This window comes from Propithecus coquereli, unplaced genomic scaffold (genome assembly GCF_000956105.1).
Source record: "Propithecus coquereli isolate 6110/MARCELLA unplaced genomic scaffold, Pcoq_1.0 Scaffold212, whole genome shotgun sequence".
NCBI classification, from domain to species: domain Eukaryota; kingdom Metazoa; phylum Chordata; class Mammalia; order Primates; family Indriidae; genus Propithecus; species Propithecus coquereli.
The window spans coordinates 218,201-239,241 of record NW_012146301.1 but is presented as its reverse complement, the minus strand read 5'-3'; the positions used below and the strand labels follow the sequence as shown (position 1 = coordinate 239,241).

Sequence of the window (21,041 nt, the reverse complement as noted above, 5' to 3'; positions counted from 1 at the left end):
TTTTGCTATTAAAAATAGCATTAAAAAGGAAAGATTTAATCCACATGATTTTTTATAAAATGGAAATCTGGAAGTGAAAATGTTGGGTCAAAATGTTCCTACATTTTATTTTAAGAAATATAATATCCCTGTCTCTTCAAAATAATTCCTTTAGCAGCTATTAAAAGCACTCCTATGAAATGTATACAAATGTATTATGAGAAGATGTAAAATAAAGTTTAGTAAAACTAGTTATCTCTTACCAACATCTGGCAAGCAGTTGATTTTTCTTCCAGTCCTGCAGTTTTAATACCAAAACTCTGCTGATCTCCAAGGTTCACAAATTCCCAACCGTCATCATCACTCATATTCTCCATGTCTTGGGCTATTAACAGGGAAGAAAACAATGCACATGAAAAATAGCAAAGAGAGAAATATTACAACTGATATATCCTTGTGAAGACACCTACTATCTAAAAGGGCTACTTCAGGCTTAATGGAAGCTGTCTTCATTAATGGCCCCATAACCACTGGAAGGTATTGCTGAAATTCTTTTCCAAGGATTTTGCACATTCTGGCCCATGCTGAGATCATGTAAGAGATCTGGGAAGAAATTTAAAATTAAAATAGATTTTAAAACAATGGGTAAATACAATACGATAAAGAAGCCATTTCCTTATTTCATAAAAAACAATGATTTATAGGTATGTTCATGGCACTTTAAGCAATAAGGGCATTTTTAAAAAAAGTCACACACTTAAAATGTTCAGAATCAATAGTGAACTCTCTCTACACTGGGATAAGGACAGCAGGTGATGCAAAAGAGAAAGACTAGGACCTTGCCTATTTTTTCGTATTTTCAAGAAGCAATTACATACATCTAGCTTTCTCTTTCAGCATCTAAAACCAAATATGTCAACTCCTAGGCACTAATATTTTCAAGGCAGAAACGTATTTTATCTTACTTTGCATCCCTACTCCTGGGCACTCCATTCATTAAAGATTTATTAAAACCCAAGAAACAAAACATCCCTTTCTCTTAGCTGTTATAATTTTCTGCTTAAGTGGCTAAGTATATTTAAGACACCTGTCCTACTGCTGTGTTTACATAGATTTAATCACCTGCAAACTACCTACAGAGAATCTGGTTCTAATTCATCATCTCTGTAAACCAAAAAGTGATTTTTACCCTCCTAACATTTATCTGTCAGCCTACCTGTACATCTACTGCACATGCACAGACACAAGCCCCACCTCTTACTAACAATATTTACTTATTTATTTTTTTAAGACTAGTCAAGTGCAGTAGTGAGGAGGGGGGTTAAGTAGTAAAACAAGGAGTTCAATCTGTGACTGTCAACAATCAAATGAGATAACTCACTACCTTTGGACCAGCCAGTAACAATATTTTTACATGTAAAAATTACATTCCAGTTATGTATTGGGTGTTTTCTACATAACAGGCATTGTACTATATGCTGATACAAAAAGGCAAACAAAAGGTCTTGTCTTTACCACCCTCCCTACAGCTTGCAGTTCTCACTGTTAGCAGTTTGTTAAGTATCCCTCCAGACTTTTAACTCTATGTACAAACATTCATGTATATTTTTATGCCATTCTGCAAAGAAAGCAAAACAATAAAGCATATGCTTTCTTTGCAAAATGGCACATTTTCCTATTTAAACTATGGAAACAATTACAGTGTGGCTATGTAAAGTCAAAATTTAATTCAACAATTAAATTTATTGAGTGCCTTGTTATATGTTAGGCACTGGGAATACCATTAAGATTCTGACAGACATTTACGATGTTACTATAACAATGTTCTAACTGCCCACCATCGAGACTGACCCAATCAGGAAAGTCTTGCAAAGATGAGAACTATGAGCAGGGATTAGCTGAGTGTGTGTGTACATATGTGTGCAGTGCATGTGAGGGGCAGGGATTCCTTCTGAGTTAATGGAAAGTTTGTTCATAGGCAGAAAGAGGAGAACACAGGGTGTTCTGTGATTGTTTGGTTTCTGTATTTCTTTTGACAGGGGAGGGAAGTCATGCAGCCCGCAAAGGGTGAGACACCCAAATGGAGATGTCTAGTTAAGTGGCTGGATGAATGGACCTTGAACTCTGGAGAAAAATCTGGAAGTCACAAGCATACAGAGGAAAGCTAAAGCCACATGCCTGTGGATGACAGTGCTCCAGGGCAGTGAGAAGAAAGCCTAGGATACAACCCACGAGCATCAAAACTTGAATTAGAGAGAGTGGAAGCAGCTTATAATAGACTGAGAAAAAATGGCTTGAGAAGTAGAAGGAAAACCAGTGAAGAATGTCTCCGATACTAGGGGTTGAGAGTATCTCAAGAATCATATCATTTTTTTTTTACCACATTTAACCTTGTGCTGTCCAAAACTCATCAATGCACCAAGGCAAATGCATTAATACTGCTTACCTGAGGGTCATCATCTTCCATGTCATTGAAATCTGTCTGGGTCTTTAACAACAGCTGCATCACATCTGATGCATCTTGCATGAACTAGAGGAAAATACGTGCAAAACAGCACCAATATTACTAGTGTATATTGGATCAGAGAGACACTTATTGATACCTAATTTTGTTTCTTGTGTAATAACACAGTATTACTCCCGAAACTGACTATGTTTTATATATGGGTCAGATAAAACTGATTATACTGAAAAATATAAACAGATAAAACTATTATACTGAAAAATTCTCATATACTTTGCAACAGACTTAGAGCTCTTTCTAGAAAAATATGTTTTCCACTGAAGGTCAAAGCAAACTGCAGTATAAAGATATTTCTAATGGCATCTGGTGTTGGTCTATGGCTTGTGTATTTCAAGTAGTAAAATTTAATTCAAATCCAGAAAAAAGAATTTGGATTGCCATAAAATTCACTGCATAAGATTTTATTTTGTATATGATTTTTATTTAACTGTGTGCAATTGTGGTAATCTCCACAGAATAATCAGGCAGTGTTTTAAAGACAGTTTGAAAGCCAGATGTATAGAGTATTTGTAAAACATACAAATGTTTTACTGGTATAATAAACATACAAATATTTTACCATTGGTCATTGTGGTCAATTTCCCACAGAAAACAGTGTAAAAGTTAATATTGATGCCGGTTTTGGAGAGGGTAAGACTGAGAGGTTCCATGTTGATAGTTTTGAGGGTCACAATGTGAGGGGTCAATGACAGAGAAACTTTTCAATCAACTTGAACTCTGAGATACTGGCTGAGAAAACCACACTGGCGAATGGTACTTGCTAATTAAATTTTTTCCGAAGAGCTATATGCACACAGATCTCCCTCTTAGAACACTTGATGCATTTTGGATTAATAGGAAACCAACTGGTGTGTTTCCAAACACATGTTTGAAGGGAACTAAACATAAGGATGTTGAACTCCATGTGTCTCCCACAAGACAGACTGCATTTGTGGCAGGGACGGGGTGGTGTCAAGAATATAACTGAGTTAAGAAAACATCTTAGTATTAACAACGAACAAATGAAAGCAACAATTTATTTATATACAAAAGCAGGAATAATACGAAAAGAGAATAAGATGAAGTTAAACAATAAGCATCCGGAAAACCATTTATCAAAAGAAAAAAGCCCCTCTGTACCCTCAACGCTGCCATAGCTACATTACATATAGTAAATTTAACATAATATAAATCACTTACCTTTTCCTTCCCAACAGCTAGACCAATAAGGCTGATGCATTCAATAGTTTTTCCTCTCAGAAGTCTGAGTTCCTTTTGAACTGCATTCTCTACAATGTGCTTCAGTGACGGCATAAATAAATCATAGTAAGGGACAAATTTTTCTTCTGCAGTATCTGCAACTGATGCAATGGATGTCACAACTTGTTCCAGAACTAATTTGGTGCCTTTCTGAATCAACTAGGAGAAGGAAGACACGTAAATTACTTAAATGAAAAACTTGAAAAAATATTTAAATTTACTACTCCCTTCAAGTTCTTCAATGCTTTTCTAAAACAGCAAACTGAGACCATCTCTCCAGAAGGCAGAAGGAGACGCTATAGGTTTTGGAGGAAATTTCTATAAAAAGAACCCATGTTGAACTATTAATGTGGGGTTTTCTCTCTCTTCTGTTAACATAGCACTCCTTACTCATTTTTGCTCTATCTCAAAGCACAGCTAGTTCCTGAGTACGAATATGAACTCTTCTTAAAATTTTTGTGTCCATCAAGCTCAACGCCTACCCTTCCTACTTATTTTTTCTTCACTGATTTCCACTACTTACTATTGTATTTTGTGCTATCTACTGTGATGTGGCGAAAACTTCCTTTTTGGCCTCTTCCTTCATCTCCTAGCCAACTCTCCCCAGAAGATCCCACCAAGGAGCCCTGCTGCACCCATTTTTCCATCTTGGTTAAACAGATGAAATGACCCTTTTCTCTGCACCAAAGATCTACAGTGTTTTTTGACCCAGCTAGTAACAAATGTGTACTAGGAATCTGCCACTGGGCCCACCCTGTTACCTGGCACTACTTTTAATAATTATTTATTGATTCATACGAAGACCTGACCCAGTCACTACTCCAGATTTTATTTCTCTCATCAACTGCAAGCACACTCTCAGCAGAGATCTTCACGTTACAAACTCTACCACGTCCTGAAGAAGTTATCTTACCCTCTTCCTCTCCCATCTTGCGTTATCTCAACATCCGCCCCAGGCTGAGCATCTTGACCATGCCGCTGCCCTCAGGGGAACGTGTTTCCTCCTCTGTTAGGCTATCCCGCTCTTCATACAACTCTTGCTTGTGAATAATTCTCCTACTTCCATCCCATCTCAGCAACTCCTTCCATTGTGATCTTTAAAGAACCCACACATTGCCCCTCTGGACAGGGGACAGAGAGACCCTCACGCCACAGTCTCCTGCTCAAACCTACTCATAAACTCATGTTGGATCCATCTATTTCTGATTAAAAAACAACTTACCCACCTTCAACTTGGGTCCACCTCTGTCTGCCTTCAGATATATGACCGTTTCCTTTATCCTATTCTTAGTCTGTCATCCGACACTGAACACTCTCAGGCCCGTGTTTGAAAGTCCTCTTTCTTTGGCTTCTGAGACACTATATTTCTTGTTTTTCTCCTTGCTCTCTGACCAATCACCAGTGCTATGCAATCTGTGGTTTGTAAACTGTTTTTTTACCGGTCCATAATTAAGTATAGGAATTAAGAGTGCTAGAAACTTTTACAGCAATTCAACTGTAGGTTTATGTCTGTTGAATCCAATAGCATTCATTTCATTTTTACAGCAGTCATCCATTTTCATTGTATTTGACAACAAACTGAGCCTCAATCTTTGCTTTTTTTTACCTACACTGCTCTACTATCACTCAATTGTTTTCAGGTTGCATCCCTTACTTAAGCTGTAACTAAAACCATTTAGCAGTACTTTGGATAGCCAGCCCCTATTAAAAAGATTCAACACATTTAAAAAAAAAAAAAGGATGTTGTTTTCTGTATCTTCTCTATTTCTGTAGCCCTAGTTAGAGGATGGTTAATATTTTTTACTTGCTTTCCCCTTCTTAAATTCAAACTGGCAGAAATATGATGGTCTTGCCTTAAATTTTCTCCCTTTTTATGCCTTATAATGCTATCACACTAATTTCCTACAATCATATCATCATTTCCTACAGCACTTTAGGACATAGAATGGTTCTTCCAAATTTACACAAATCAGAGTTCAAAAACTCTTCTGCCTTGTTTTCAAGGCAATCCATACACTGATTTTACCTAACCTTTAGGCCGTATCTTTCCCAATTCCAATTATCGGCCCATGCTCTGCTCAAGCCTGAATTACTCTATTCATTATTCTAGTTTGAAATGTCCTCCTCTGTCTTTAACTTTCTATTCTTATTTTTTTTTTTTTTTTGAGACAGAGTCTCACTCTGTTGCCCGGGCTAGAGTGCCATGGCGTCAGCCTAGCTCACAGCAACCTCAAACTCCTGGGCTCAAGTGATCCTACTGTCTCAGCCTCCCAAGTAGCTGGGACTACAGGCGTGTACCACCATGCCCGGCTAATTTTTTCTACGTATTTTTAGTTGTCCAGCTAATTTCTTTCTATTTTTAGTAGAGATGGGTTCTCGCTCTTGCTCAGGCTGGTCTCGAACTCCTGAGCTCAAACGATCCGATCCGCCTGCCTCGGCCTCCCAGAGTGCTAGGATTACAGGCGTGAGCCACAGTACCCAGCCAATTTTCTATTCTTTATTATCATATTTAAAGTCCCTCTTTCTCCAGTTCTTACCCATCAAATCAACCCAAATTAATCTATAAATAGGGGGCTTAAAGATCTTAAAACTTACCTCTTGAAGCTTAAGTACCATAATGGAATGCAGATGTTTCACCAAATTATCTAAATATGGAATAAGCAGTGACTTGGGACAGTCTTCAGTAAAGTTAATGAGAGCAGCAGCTGCATGGGCCTGCACCCGTTGATTGCCTTGGTCTTCCATGGTCTGTAGCAGAGCTGCAATTACCTGTGGAATAAACCAAATAAGCATACACCTTGAAATGTTCACCCTTCTTCCTAAAGTCTGATTTGAATGTTTTAGGACTTGTTACTTACCTTCTCATGGAATTTCTTTTGGAAACCAGGTGCAAAATCTGTAGCCATCTGTCCCACGGCATTACAGGCTGCATACCTTACTCTTGGATGCTGGAATATGTTCCCTTGTATTAGTAAAGGCAGTAGGTTCCCATGTGAAAGTATGGTAATAATTATGAATCAAATATTTACTGGTACTTACAGGATCCTGAAGGAAAAGCAAAACAAAATTTACTATCTCGTTTAGAATTCCTTCCATTTGCTGGTGGCACCCTTCACCAATGGCAGATAAGGCCATCAATCCTGCATGCCGGTATTTCCAGTCAGCTACAAAAAAGAATTATACATGAAAAGAGTAGCAATGAGACACTACAAACATGTCATTCTGGTAGTCAGAAGTATAAGAGTTCTCCTTATTTGAAAATAACAAAACTTTTTAAAAGAGTCTTTATATGCATATATGAAATATGAAAACTTTTTATACATTTATTATAAAACGGCCAGAAAAAATGCCCAACTAGACTATTTCAGAGTGGTTATGTCACATAAGCATTTCTTTTCCAAATGTTAAATTACAATATATTACAAAGAGCTTATCAGTATTTTTATTAACCACTTAAGAGATTTTCTTCTGATGAGATTTACTACAAGCAATAAATACCTGGATTCTCCTGGGTCACTAGTTTATTGAATATAGATTTAAATTGCAATGGTCACATTTCTTTAAAAAGAAAAAAAGCTAAGGAGAAACAATGGTGCTTTTAAAGAGTTTTTATTTAATAATATGGTAAATGAATATGGAGGAACCTTACTTGTAGTCTAATATTAATAATTTTTATTTGTTGCATCTGTTGGTAAGGCCAAAAACTAAAATTTTAAAAAATTGCTATTTGCTTTTTTGGTTAATAGAACATTAGCAAACCAATGTTTATTTAACTGGACTTTATATTCTATTCTAATATATGTAATTCCCCTATCATTTCTTTCTTTTTTTATTATTTTTTTAAAAGACAGGGTCTTGCTTTGTCACCCAGGCTGGAATGCAGTGGCCCAATTATAGCTCACTACAACCTCACACTCCTGGGCTCAAGTGATCCTCCTGCCTCAGTCTCCCAAAGTGCTGAGATTATAGATGTGAGCTACTGTACCCAGCTCCTATTATTTCTATGTATTTCTATTTACTATGTTATGCTAATGCATGCTAGAATGCTTCAAATTCTTTGTGGAACAAAGCAAGATGTATATAAACATATAAGGCTAGGGTCTAATATATTCAGTGGTTCTCCAAGCAGTAGTTCTCAAAGTGGGCCCTGAGAACCCTGGGATTCTCTGAGGTCTTTTCAGAAGGTCTATGAAGTCAAAACTATTCTCTAATATTCTTTCACTTTCATTTTGAGGGTATAATGAAGTACTCCACAGATTACAACATGTATGAAATTCCAAGAGACTGAATGCAGCAGCATATGTAAGAATTCAGCTGTCTAAGATATTTAAAAATGTCTACATAAATGCAAAAGGTTCATTTTCATTAACTAACTTTGTTTTGGAAAATAGTCATTCTTCATGAAAATGGTATTTCTGCTAATGTGTAATGCATTTATTATTAGTAAATGAATATTTTAAATTTTTGTCTTAATTTCTAATAAAATAAACATTGATATAACCACCCACATAAACAAAAGCACTCTGGGATTCTCAGTAATTTTTACAAGTATAAAGGAGTCTGGAGATTAAGAAGTTTGAGAACTGCTGGCATAAGCAATTAACTAAGCTGTAGAAAAATCCTGAATTGTATCAGACTCAACTTTTCACTTTGGGGAGCCCAATACTCATGTAAAGTAACTAATTCTACAATAAAGAATTTCTGAAAAATTCCTAATGTTACAGTTAAGTATTAAAACTTTATTATTATTTACAATAACATATTATATAATGATTTTAATTGATTTCATTACTCAATATACTATTAAGCCAAAATTTCTGAACTGAGGAATAATCCTAGGAGACAAATATATCAATATATGATACTAATCTTTGCATATTTGGCTTAATGAAGAAACGCAATATATGCTTACTGATGTAGAATGATATCCGTATTTGATTCAGAGAGAAAAAAAAGATATGCTTCATATATTCCCAATGTGCAGATTTCCTAAAGGCATGTTCAACAGACTGTGATCGTAAGGGTAGGGGAATCTGGAAATGGTTCTCCTTTGAATTTTAAGATTTAAAAAAATTCTTGTTTATTACTTAAAGCAAAAACAGTAAAACTATTTTTAAAAATAAGAGTGGAGGCATATGTTAAGTTTTCTTAGAGTTAAAAAAACATTCAGTGGGGAAAAAACTAGACTGTTTCCAACAAAAAGATATTATTCAAGTTATTCTCCCAATGGCATTACTTACTATATGTTTCCAAACTGAGAAACAGGTATCATTTAGCACTGTTACAGCATTTTTCACAAACATTAAATACATCTTTGGATCCTAACCCCTATTCTGGGTGTAGGACAAGTATCATTTTCCTATTTGGCAGATGAAGAAACCAAGGTACAAAAGCCTTGCTGAAAATTGTACATTTAGCAATAAACAAGTTATTTATTAAGAGTTCACTGCCATATATGAAAAGCTTTCTGCACTAAGCTAGAGAGTTGTAGCAGACAAATTCTTTAGCTACAAACCACAACAAATCTATTTGAAGAGCAGTGTGAATCAATGGAGAAACACCTGATAGCTGGTTGACCCTGTACACTTTTTTAATGTCTCTAGGCTTCACTTTCTTTTGTCTAAAAAACAGAAAAGCTAGATATATTCTTTCTAGCAGCTCTTGTAGGTCAAGCAATCTGTGATGTGGTCTCTATTTTTTTGGAAAAAGAACCTCAAAAAGTTTGGGGGGAGAAAAGGAATACTATTCAAGACCCAAATATAAAATCACATCTTGAACAAGGATAATGGCTAGAGTTCTCAATAATTCACTTTCACTCGGACCTGGTATTGTGTTCTCCATTTTACTACTTTAAGATCCTGTAGCAATGGTTTGATCCTCATGTCTGTATCTTGTAATCTACCCTACATATATAAATATTCATGCAAGATAAGCCAGAATTTCTGTAGAAGAGTGTTTGTATTAGTATTATCTGTAATCAACAAAAACTATTAGCATTTAATAGGAATTATAGAATGCTAGGCAGCTGTTACAAAAATGAGGTAGGCTATAGAGTAACGATATGATAAACTTTTGAGCAGAACCTTAATGCAAATATGATGTCTGTATATTCACATAAAAAAAACCCTGCATACATGCATAAATGAGGTCAGAAAAAAGTCTCAGAGAACTGTTAACAGTGGTCAACTCTGAATATGACCTAAAGGACTTGTAATTTATATACTTTTGGAATTTAAATTTTTAAAAAAACATCATGCATGTTAATTTTGTAATGAAAAAAACACAAATTAAAATAAAACACACACAGCAATAAACTTTGGTCTTGATGTAAACTACAGCTGCAAAGGCTGACAACTGACCAAGTATGTGTTAGGAAAACATTTGTAGAAATAAAGAAGTGGCGGCCGGGCACAGTGGCTCCGGCCTGTAATCCTAGCACTCTAGGAGGCCGAGGCCAGAGGATCGCTTGAGCTCAGGAGTTCGAGACCAGCCTGAACACACCAAGACCTCATATTTCTACCAAAACTAGAAAAAATCAGCTGGGTGTGGTGGTATGCGCCTATAGTCCTAGCTAACTTTGGAGGTTGAGGCAGAAGATTGCTTGACCCCAGGAGTTTGAGGCTGCTGTGAGCTAGGCTAATGCCAGGGCATTCTAGCCTGGGCAACAGAAATAAGACTCTGTTTCATAAAAAAAAAAAAAAAAAAAAAAGGAAGTGGCTTCTCTTTTGATAATAATAGAATTTCTTCTTTTACATTCAAGATAATGGATGAAGGAAGATTGTGTGAATCAAACATGCTAATACTTCAAAAACATTCAAATAACTATGAGACATTGAAACTCAAATCTAAATATCTCTGGCTAGGGAATAAATCTGTAAATTTTCTTTAGAATTTATAATTTTTTCCCTATACTGAAGCTAATTCTGTGGATGGAGAATTGAATAATAAAATAATACCAGTAGTGAGGAACAACATTCTTTAGCATATGACTGAATGGTTCCAGGCCCAGGCAGGAGGAACACTTGAGGCCAGGAGTTCAAGACCAGCCTGGGCAACATAGCAAGACCCCATTTCTACAAAAAATAAGAAAAACAAAAACAAAAAAACTTAGCCGGGAATAGTGGCACGTGCCTGTAGTCAGAGCTATTCGGGAGGCTGAGACTAGAGGATTATTTGAGCTCAAGAGTTCAAGGCTACAGTGAACTGTGATTGTGCCACTGCACTCATCTGTGCAACAGAGCGAGACCCTGTCTCTAAGAAAAAGAAGGGGGAAAAAAAAAAAGACTGAATGGTTCCAAAGAGGATTAAGTAGAATTTTATCAATAGAATATTAAGAATCAGATTAAATACAGACTATAAAAAGCAAAGATTAATTTTTTAAACAGTCTAAATATATAGAGTTTAAGATTTAGAAAGCCACATACCACTAATCTAGCACGTGAAGGACATACAACTTACGATTCTGAAGCATTTGCATAATGTGTTCTTTGATCATTGGTAGAACGAGTTTTCCACCAAGTCCACAAGCCATTCGGTCTAAAGCACTCTCACCAGCAACTGCATTGCTAAACACACAAAAGATTCAATATATCACACAGACGTATTTCTAAACATGACATTAAATTATGACTGAGAGAGAATTTAAGCAGTCTTTAAATGTGGTATTGAAGTTGTGGGTTAAAAACCCTGCAGTTTAAAAAAAAAAAGTAAATAAATTTTTTATTATGATTCAGTACAGATTTAAAAATCTCGTGTCTGATTCTTATTTTTCAAAACTCCTCCCACCTCGCTGGCTAAAAACTATTCTCAGAAATAGCTTCTAACTTTGAAGACTCAGAGGTGAAAGCAGAGTGTTGAAGAGCGCCTCAAATATCTCATCTCCTAGAAATAGATCCTTCAAAGTTATCAATGAACAGAACACAGAAAACTGAAAAGGGTGCTGAGAATGTGTATGATTATCCCCTCATTGTGTTTATTCATCTTTAAAGGGGTGCAAGCTGCACCGCCAAAAACTGCATAGATAAAATTCTATTCTAGCATCTTCCCTGAAAACTGAATATATTTGGGCATAAAAGCATTGCACACTTATTCTGTCTTGAAACTGCAAGATTAGTAATGAGACTGCCATGTGCATGATCTTTAACTGCTCTGTGAGGACAATACTGTAAAGATGAAGCTATAAATGATCTAAAATCTCATCCCGAGAATACATTTATGCCCTGTTTACTCACAGATAAGAAAATCTTATTCATCTAGTCCAGAAAAGTTTCTCACACCATATAAACTTATGTTTTGTTTATAGGGCAAGTTAAAGAACAGGTAGCAGCATGTTATAGTAATTGAGCCAGAGAAAGGAAATAAAACCTACCCTAGTCTTCTCTTCAGCCCTATCAGGTGGTTCCCAGTGAAGGATTACTTTCTCATACTTCAAAACAGTATTGAAGCCAGAAATCAGTCAATTTTAATAATGGGATTAAGCCTCAAGAATGCACCACATATTCTGTAAGCCAACTGTCTTCAATTCTTATCTTAATTAAACCTAGTAGCTTATATTGACTACCAGTCTTTGCAGTGAATAATTTCAGCTCTTTTTAAGAATGGGTGGTAGTATGATACACTGGGAAGAATATAAGAAATGGTATTAAATCCCAGTCCACTAACTGGCTACATAATCTCAGACAAATGACTCCATCTTCACTCTCCATTTCTGCATCTATAATATAATATATCTTTGGGACTACTGAAAAAGACAACTATAATAACAGAACTCTTCAGTGCTATGTTTCATATACATTTAAAAGGCTGCAATCATTAGCACTGCACAGCAAATACAGGTGGATTTTGGTTGACTTTTGCATAATGAAATGGGGACCTCCTAAGCAAAAATAAGCACAATAGTAATTCCAATATTACTGTCACCCAGTGTAAAAATCTTGTCACCACTGCATTCTCTCTATCCTAAAGTTAAATTGCTTCATATTGGGAAAATATAGTGCTCTGGAGGAAATTTTGCTGAAACAACTATTCTAAGTGAGGTCTATACATATAAAAACATTTATTACAATAAAGCTTCTTTATACTTATTATAAAAGATACTTTAACTTCCTTGTTTGTTGTTATAGGTATCTTTCCTTTCCTGATTACAAAATAGTTTTATGTATTATCTATCTACCATTAAAATAAAGCGTTTTATGAACTTATTAAACACAAAATTTTAATACAAATTATACATGAAAAATAAATTACTGCTTATAAAATGTGCTGCAGAAATGCATACATCAGAAAGGCAGTGTCCCATACCCCAAAGTGAAAAGTTTACTTGCGGGTTACAGGGTACAGCGCTGAAGAGATGGGCCTTGTAGCTCTCACTGCTACCTGGACACTCTGTCTATGTCATTACCTGTCAAAATCATCATCTTCTAGTTCATCAGCATTTGCCCAGTCCTCATCCTCTTCCAGATCAACCATCATTGCTAACATCTGAGGAACTAAAAGTAAACAATTATTTCATTCATACCTGAAGACTGGCTTTATTTTGTTTTTACCACTATTTATAAACAACGATTTTAAGATTGACTTTGTCTCTAGGAGAGTGAGACAAAATAATTATTTGCCTATGCCCCCCCAAATCTGTTTTGTTAATTTTTAACCTTTTGCCATATTTGCTTTATATGTTTTCTTTCTTTAAAAAGTACCATTAAGTCAAACCTCACTATGAACTTCCCAAATGTTACTGCATTCTCCACCTCACCAGAAGCACCATCACGAAATGAATATTTAACATTCCCAAAGTGCTTTTACACTTGAACTACAGATTTACATATCTACATACAAAATTACAGTACTACTTCAAGATTTTATTTTCTGCATAATAATATAATTTATGTACCTTTGGCAATTTGTTTTGTCAACACAGGGATTTCATTTTAATTACTTCATAGCATTCTATTATATAAAACATATCCCCCTGCCCAGCTGATGAACATTTTGGATGGTTCCAATTTTTTCCCTCTTAAAAATTTGCTTTGATGAGATTATTACATGTCTGCTTTTTGACATGTGAGAGTCTGGGCATGAAACTGTTACAAGTATCTTCAATATTACTAAAAATCATCAAATTGCTCTGCACAGCTGTTGCACAGACTTACATTCCTATGAGAAGTTTAAGAAGAGGCCTGCCTTACTTCACAACAATGTATGAAGTGCCCTGGAGCTGGAATAAGAGTCCTCGCAGCTCCACATCTTTTATCAACACTTCACACTGTCAAAGTTTCTGACAACGTGTATCCCACAATTATACTTGTTTTTACTGAGACTCAGCACGGTTCATTAGTGATTTCAGATTTCTCTTTTGTGAATTTCCTATTCTTAGCCTTTGTCTATTTTCTAAAATTTTGTTGATTGTGTGCACTATAATTATTTTCTTCCAGTCTGTGGCTTTTCATTTCACTTATTGTGTATTTGGTTGGTTAAAAAAATGTTTTAGTATTTGCAAATTTAGCAATGTTTACATCTATGGTTTGTGATTCTGAGACTTAAAAAAATTCTTCTCTACTATTAAGCTTTACTTGTCAAAAGTATCTGTTAAAATTTAGGTCTTTGATCAACCCCAAATTGTTTTTTATAATATGAGGTTGGGATATTTCTTTCCCATAGAAATAACCAGTTGTCCCAACAATCTTTAATGAATAATCTTTTAAAGTCGGCTTTGTTTTCATGTGCGCCACTCTCTCCCTTTTGTTCCATCTGATCCACTGTATACATGTGCACCACAACAAATCCTAAATTTGCATAGATGATAGGGCAAGATCTCAACTTTGTTAAGATTGTCTTGGCTACTCCAGATCCGGTGTTCTTCCACAAGAATTTCAGGATCAATTCTACCATGACTAACCCTATTGGGATTTTAACTAAAATGATATAGAACTTACAGATTAATCTGAAAACTGATAATTAGTTCTATTAGACTTTCAATTTTCTCCTTAAAGGTCTCAATACATCGTTTCATTTATTCCCATGTATTACAAGTCATGCCTGCTATTAGGAGATTTTTTTTCTTTCCTAGTAAATTTTCTAGTGATTATTGTATATATAGCAACACTATTACTTTTCATGGTCTCAAATCTAACAACCTTACTAAACCCTTTGATCGGTTCAAAGTCTGTGGATTCTTAAATATTTTTTTGTAGACGATAATCACATGGCCTACGAATAAGCATTTTTTTGTTTCCAATTCTTAAACTTACTTTTACCTCTTAATACATTGTCTGGGACTGTCAGTACAAAAGAGATAATAACAGAGGAGATACTTTTCTTATTCCTGGCCTTAACGGGAAAGAATCTAAAATCCCAACTACTACCTAAGTATAAGATAAATAAAAGGTAGGTGCCACTACAAAATAAATCTGACAATGTATTTACTTTCTACATCAAGTGTTCAAATACTCCTTAGCTCAAGAAGAAATAGGCCAGAAAATGATCATGTTAGTTCCCGAGCCCTTATCACAGCACAACAAAACTTTAAAGTAATATTTCTATAGCACGATAGTCATTGTTCTCCTGCAAAGAGGGTCTATAAAACAAAGCAACAGAATATAATGAATAGAGCCCTGACCAGAGTGTTAGATCTGTGTTCTAATCCTATCTTCATTGGTAAATAATACAGTTAGGTTCTCTTGGTTCTCGGTTTACTACTAGATGTCTATCCCCTCTGAATTATTTTTAACTGTGCTCAATATTTAACATTTAAATGACATAAAAGAGTCTGCCACAGTCCACCGTAGAAATTTTATTTATAACATCAGGTTTCAGAGTGTTTGCAAAGTCTTAAAAGCATAGCGACAATGTTGGATCCATGCGTGTGTGTACGGAGATGGATTTAACCAGATTCATCTGATTCTGAAAGGACATTCGTTATATTCTCAACAAATTTGAGAAACAACACAATCCTTACCTAATTTATCCCAAAACTTTGCCACATTACACATAAACTATTTGAAGACCTTTGACTTACTCGTCTGTGCAACAATATTGGTATGTTTTCTTAACATAGCAGCAGCAGTCTCAGAGAGGGTGACGATCACTTCAAGAGCAAGCTGGCGTTGCATATTATTGAGGCTGGTGTCTCCACATAACTACAAAGAAGACATATTTATATACACTTAATAGCTTAGATTAGTCCCTGAAAATAACAAGCAGAATATGTATTGATGTATTTAATCTACCTTTAGACTTAGCTGTAGAGTTGCTTCCAAGTGAGGACGTAAATACTTTGGAACAGTATCTGCAATCTCAACGAGGGACTTTAGGACCGAATCATCATTCTGGTAGCATGAGTCATTTACAGCCTAGAAAAGATGAAATAGAAAAAAAAAGTCTGTGTTCAAGACTCACTTTATGATGCCTCATTAGCCAGAACATTTCTAAAAGGCCAACAATAGAGAAATCTTACTATTTTTCACTAAATAATTTAGCAATTTACATTATGCAAATGTTCTAACAGGCACTCATACATCTTCCTTTTTACAGATGTTAACTAGAAACATACAGAACGCATTAAAATCTAAGTCAGATTAAACACAGTAAAACTATAATAACTGCTATAACAAAACAAGGCTGCAAAGGAATTATTTTTTTCTGTATCTATGTCCCTAATCTTTTTCATACATATAGTGAATACTAGATCCTATGATACATTTGAAGTGTCCAATATTACCCATTTTATTTCTCCTTGATGTTAAGTGTGGTCACTGTGCTATTTAAATTCGCATTTTGTACCTTACCATTGTCTATTTTAGAATAATAACTCCGAGAAGTTCTGGTGACATTTTAACTTACTCTAAATGCAGAGGAAGAAATCTCTGGGATTAATTTCAACAGTGAATAACCCAAGATTTTAGATAATAAACTACTAAAGCAATACAGCATGCTACAGTCAGTGTTTCGTCATTGACCTAAACTATCATTTTAGTGTGATAGCATGGGGAGAAAAGTTTTACTAAATGCTGTCAATAACTCTTTATAATGTGGAAACCTTCAATTTTTAGCTCCTTTAAGTCCTCTCTAACTCAGTTTCTCAAGAGGAATGCTACTTCTCCCAGGAGATATTTCTTGATTGTCACATGATTAAGGATGGGCAAAGGCCAGTGATACAGTTTGGATATTTGTCCCCTCCAAATTCCATGTTGAAATCTGATCCCCGAGGATGGAAATGGAGCCTGATGCAAGGTGTTTGGGTCACGGGGACGGATCCCTCATAAATGACTTCGTGCTGTCCTAGCGGTAAGGAGTTCTTATTCTATTACTTCCCATGAGAACAAATTGTTAAAAAGAACCTGGCACCTCCCTCCTCTCTATTTCCTTCCTCATGTCATGTGATATCTGCTTCCCTTTGCCTTCTGCCATGAGTGGAAGCTTCCTGAAGCAGATGCTGATGTCATGGTTCTTGTATAGCCTGCAGAATCATGAGTCAAATAAACCTCTTTTCTGTTTAAATTACCTAGCCTCAGGTATTCCTTTACAACAGAGGTATTCCTATTCCAATGCAAACACACACCTACAAGGTACTCATATGATCTCATCAGGAATCTCACATGATCACAAATGCCAGACATTCATGATGACCTGAATCTAGAACCTAACTCACAAATTATTTTTTGCCTGGTTTTAAATTAGTTATCCTCCCCCACCAAGGTAATTACTATATAAATCAAGAACAGATACTCAGGTTGAGAATCCCAAATTCAAAAATCTTGAAATGTTCCAAAATCCTAAACTTTCTGAGTACAGATGTGACACTCAAAGAAAATACTGCAGCATTCTGGATTTTCCGATTTGGGATACTCAGCAAGTATAATGCAAATACAGTACACCAAAATCTGAAAAAAAAAAATCCAAAATACAAAACACTTGTGAGCATTCCAAATAAAGGATACTCAAGCTGTACTTTGATATCTCTGTAGCAGTCTGGTTTTGGCTATATTGCATTTACACAGATCACTTAGACATCACCTAATCAACTGTGTCTTTTAGTGTAGCTATGTCTGAGTATTTATATATGAAAGAGCATGCCATTTTGTTATATGTTGTTTTCTTTTTATTTCTTCTTTGTATTTAGTTGGGGCCATATCTTATTTTCAAAATTTGTGCACGTACATGAGTTATATTACCTATGCATTTTGTTTTAGGGTAGTATATGGGAAGTTACAAAATATTTGCCATTAAAAGGGGGTTTGGAGTCTGACAGGTTGAGAATCACTACTTTAACTCATCCAATCTTATTTTGCTTTCTGATTAAAGCAAAAGGTATCCTTAAAACATTTACTTATCCTTAGGAATTAACAATGTGAATTAACCACAAACTACATACTTTACAAGACAAACTTTATAAGCCCTAGAGTTAAGAGTAAGGACTTTGCAGTTTGATCTGGGTTTGAATCTTGATTCTACCACTTACCAACACTGAAGGCTAGGACATGTTTGTTATCCTCTCTCTTCCTTAGTTTCTCCTTATGTAAAATGGCCGTTAAATCTCATAGGTCATTTGGCTGATTTAATAGAAATAACCTATGTGACTTTATATTCAATGACAAGCATACAATTGCTTATACCATTTGCATTATAGAAAAATTTTCTAACTCTAAATATTTTAAGACAGTAAAAAAGACTTTCAAAGGCAGTAAACGTAAGCTCAGTGGAGACAGAGATTTGCATGTTTTATTCACTGCTGTATCTCTAGTGCCAGTACTTATTATTTATTTAATAAATATTTGTTCTACAGTGAATATACTACAGAACTCTGATGAGAATTTAAACTAATGAAACCAAAAGAAGATATAATTATGACTTATTCTACACCATTTTTATACCTGTAAGAATCCGGGTAGCAAGTCTGAAAAATGTTTGAACAAAGCAACATTATGCTCATTTGCAAGTATAAATGCAGCTGTAGCTCTAGCAGATAATGTCCTGATCTAAAATGAAGAGAGTAAAAAATGTCAAACATGAGAAATTTTTGATGAATGCAAGTTCAAATTTTCTTACTGAGGATGAAATTTTTCTTTGATAATAAAACTAGTGTTTATATTTTACTTACAAATAGTCTAACACATTAATTTCTTTCACAAGTTAGATTAAATTAGATGTTAATATTTATGGAATTGAAATTATTTACCGGCGGGTGCTCCTGATCTTGCATACACTGAACTAACATCCGTTTGATGACGTCTAAATAGTGCTGCTGTTGGTTCCCAAAAATTCCAGGAAAGTTCCTAAAAAGTAACCCAAAGAACTCTTTAAAAGCTACATCATATCTTAGTTAAGTACAAGTTAGAATCTCTAACAAACTGTTTATCTGACTTGAAAATATGCATATTAATCCTTAGGCTGAACATCATCTATGCACCCTGTAAGCAATTCCCTTTTTGGGTTAAGTGAATGGAAACAAACACACTGGAGAAGTCTAGGCTGGGAGGAGCAGCTGCTCAGCATCCACACCCAGCCCCAGGCTTTATCTTTATCACTATCTCAGCCAGAAGCTGACCTGGAGTGCAGGATGGGACAAGAGCAACCATGAGTTTTCAGATGGTAACTATAGTAATTATACTTTCTGACCACTGGCTCCTAGCCTTGGTTGCCCAGGTAATCTGAGTTCTGCCCTATTTAATTTGGTAAACAAACTGAATGCTTTTACTTAAATTCTTTCATCTGGATTACTGATATAAACAAGATACAACTAAGGTGGAATATTATGTACTGTCTAAAATGTATATGATCTTGACAAATTATAAATCCAATACATTGATCATATCTTCAATGCAGTAAAAAAACTATGCTAACACAGTAGGGCAAAAAATAATCACTTAATTCTAAACTTAGACCGTTTACCTGTAAATATACAGAAGTTTGTTAAAATATTATAAAGTTTGGTCACAGGAGACCCAGGAAACATAATGGGGATTCACCAACTCTCTCATTTTCAAGATACCATTATTAGAGCAGTTTTCTAAAAGCTACATTTGGTACTGTGTAAATCTTCAAATAAAAAAAGAAGAAACTGTTGAAGAAAAATTTCAGAATCTTAAAAGACAAAAAAAGAAAACTGTAGACAACCCTTGTGTACAAATAGGATCATAATATAAAAGGCTTTTTATTCTTTTTATAATTTTGCTTCCAACACAAATATGAAGCTTATCTAAAGGTATTATTTTAAATCTAAAAAGTTAAATTAGGCTAAACCAATCAATTGAACTGTTTTGGGCATTCAGGAAATTAAAGTTTTCAAAAAAAATTAGATCAATGTACGTACCAGAAAATGTGAAGGGCAGCTTCCCGTAGTCCCACATTTTGAGAGCTGACTGAATCAAAAAGGAACTTCAAACCTTCAGGCCACTGGTTGTTGCCATCTTCATCTAAAAGTAAAGAAATCCAGGCATAAAATGTGTAAATAAAAACTTCGAGTTATTAAGGGTGAATCCTTTCATTTCATAAGCTTCATCCAAAATATGTAGTAGTGGAAAATGTCACTTGCTGTAAAAATGCCAATAAAATTAAGTAATTTAGCCAAAAAAGCGGCATCATAATCTTGTTAAAAAAAACACAACTGTGTATTTGGGTTACATAAGCACAGATATTAGCAGTGGTTGTTTCTAAGGAGTGGAATTTGGAGAGAAGGCAGCAGTTTTAACTATATAAATATATGATTAATAGAATCCTTTATATATACTATTGTCTTTTTTTGTTTTTTTATTTTATGTAGAAACGGGATCTTGCTCTTACTCAGGCTGGTCACGAACTCTTTAGCTCAAACAATCCTTCCACCTCAGCCTCCCAGAGTGCTAGGATTACAGGCGTGAGTCACCACACCCGGCCAATATATACTATTGTTATTAAAGAGTTTAAAAAGTAGGTAAAGTTAATATTTGGTAGCAAAGTCTTGAAACCAGAATAATAATTACTTTCAAACTGGAGAAGACATATAGTGGAAATCCCAGTAATCAGAGAGGGGGTGCTCATACTTTTTAGTTTAGTGCAAATAGTGCTATAGGGTGTTATCAATGTGTTTACTCTTTAACATGATTTAAAAAAATTTTTAATGACACTTGTAAAAAAATGAGTAACCACAAAAATCTATCATGCCACTTATGAAATTCACTGGTTATACTGCCAGAAAGACCTTAAAGAATTGTAGAAATTATAGACAAGTTATAGACTTCTTCTTTTTGATTTTCCCCCTATATTTGAACTTTTGTGAAATAACAAGTGTGCTGCTTACCTGACATTAAAAAAGCAAAACAGCCTT

At 35.0% G+C, this 21,041-nt stretch overlaps 1 protein-coding gene across 2 annotated transcripts in view; it reads right to left on the bottom strand.

Moving 5' to 3' along the window:
• Window positions 1-21,041, bottom strand: part of IPO5 (importin 5) — a 55,662-nt gene that overhangs the window by 10,200 nt on the left and 24,421 nt on the right. The window contains exons 6-19 of one of the 2 annotated variants that reach the window (XM_012644445.1): window positions 20,049-20,151; window positions 18,915-19,011; window positions 18,610-18,714; window positions 15,967-16,089; window positions 15,756-15,876; window positions 13,143-13,230; window positions 11,201-11,307; window positions 6,782-6,906; window positions 6,601-6,690; window positions 6,338-6,511; window positions 3,683-3,901; window positions 2,426-2,509; window positions 450-582; window positions 243-364 (exon numbers count right to left, since the gene is read on the bottom strand). In XM_012644445.1, the coding sequence (XP_012499899.1) occupies window positions 243-364; window positions 450-582; window positions 2,426-2,509; window positions 3,683-3,901; window positions 6,338-6,511; window positions 6,601-6,690; window positions 6,782-6,906; window positions 11,201-11,307; window positions 13,143-13,230; window positions 15,756-15,876; window positions 15,967-16,089; window positions 18,610-18,714; window positions 18,915-19,011; window positions 20,049-20,151 (1,691 nt within the window). The remainder of the gene's footprint in view (window positions 1-242; window positions 365-449; window positions 583-2,425; window positions 2,510-3,682; window positions 3,902-6,337; window positions 6,512-6,600; window positions 6,691-6,781; window positions 6,907-11,200; window positions 11,308-13,142; window positions 13,231-15,755; window positions 15,877-15,966; window positions 16,090-18,609; window positions 18,715-18,914; window positions 19,012-20,048; window positions 20,152-21,041) is intronic. The other variant, XM_012644446.1, reaches the window with a different exon arrangement.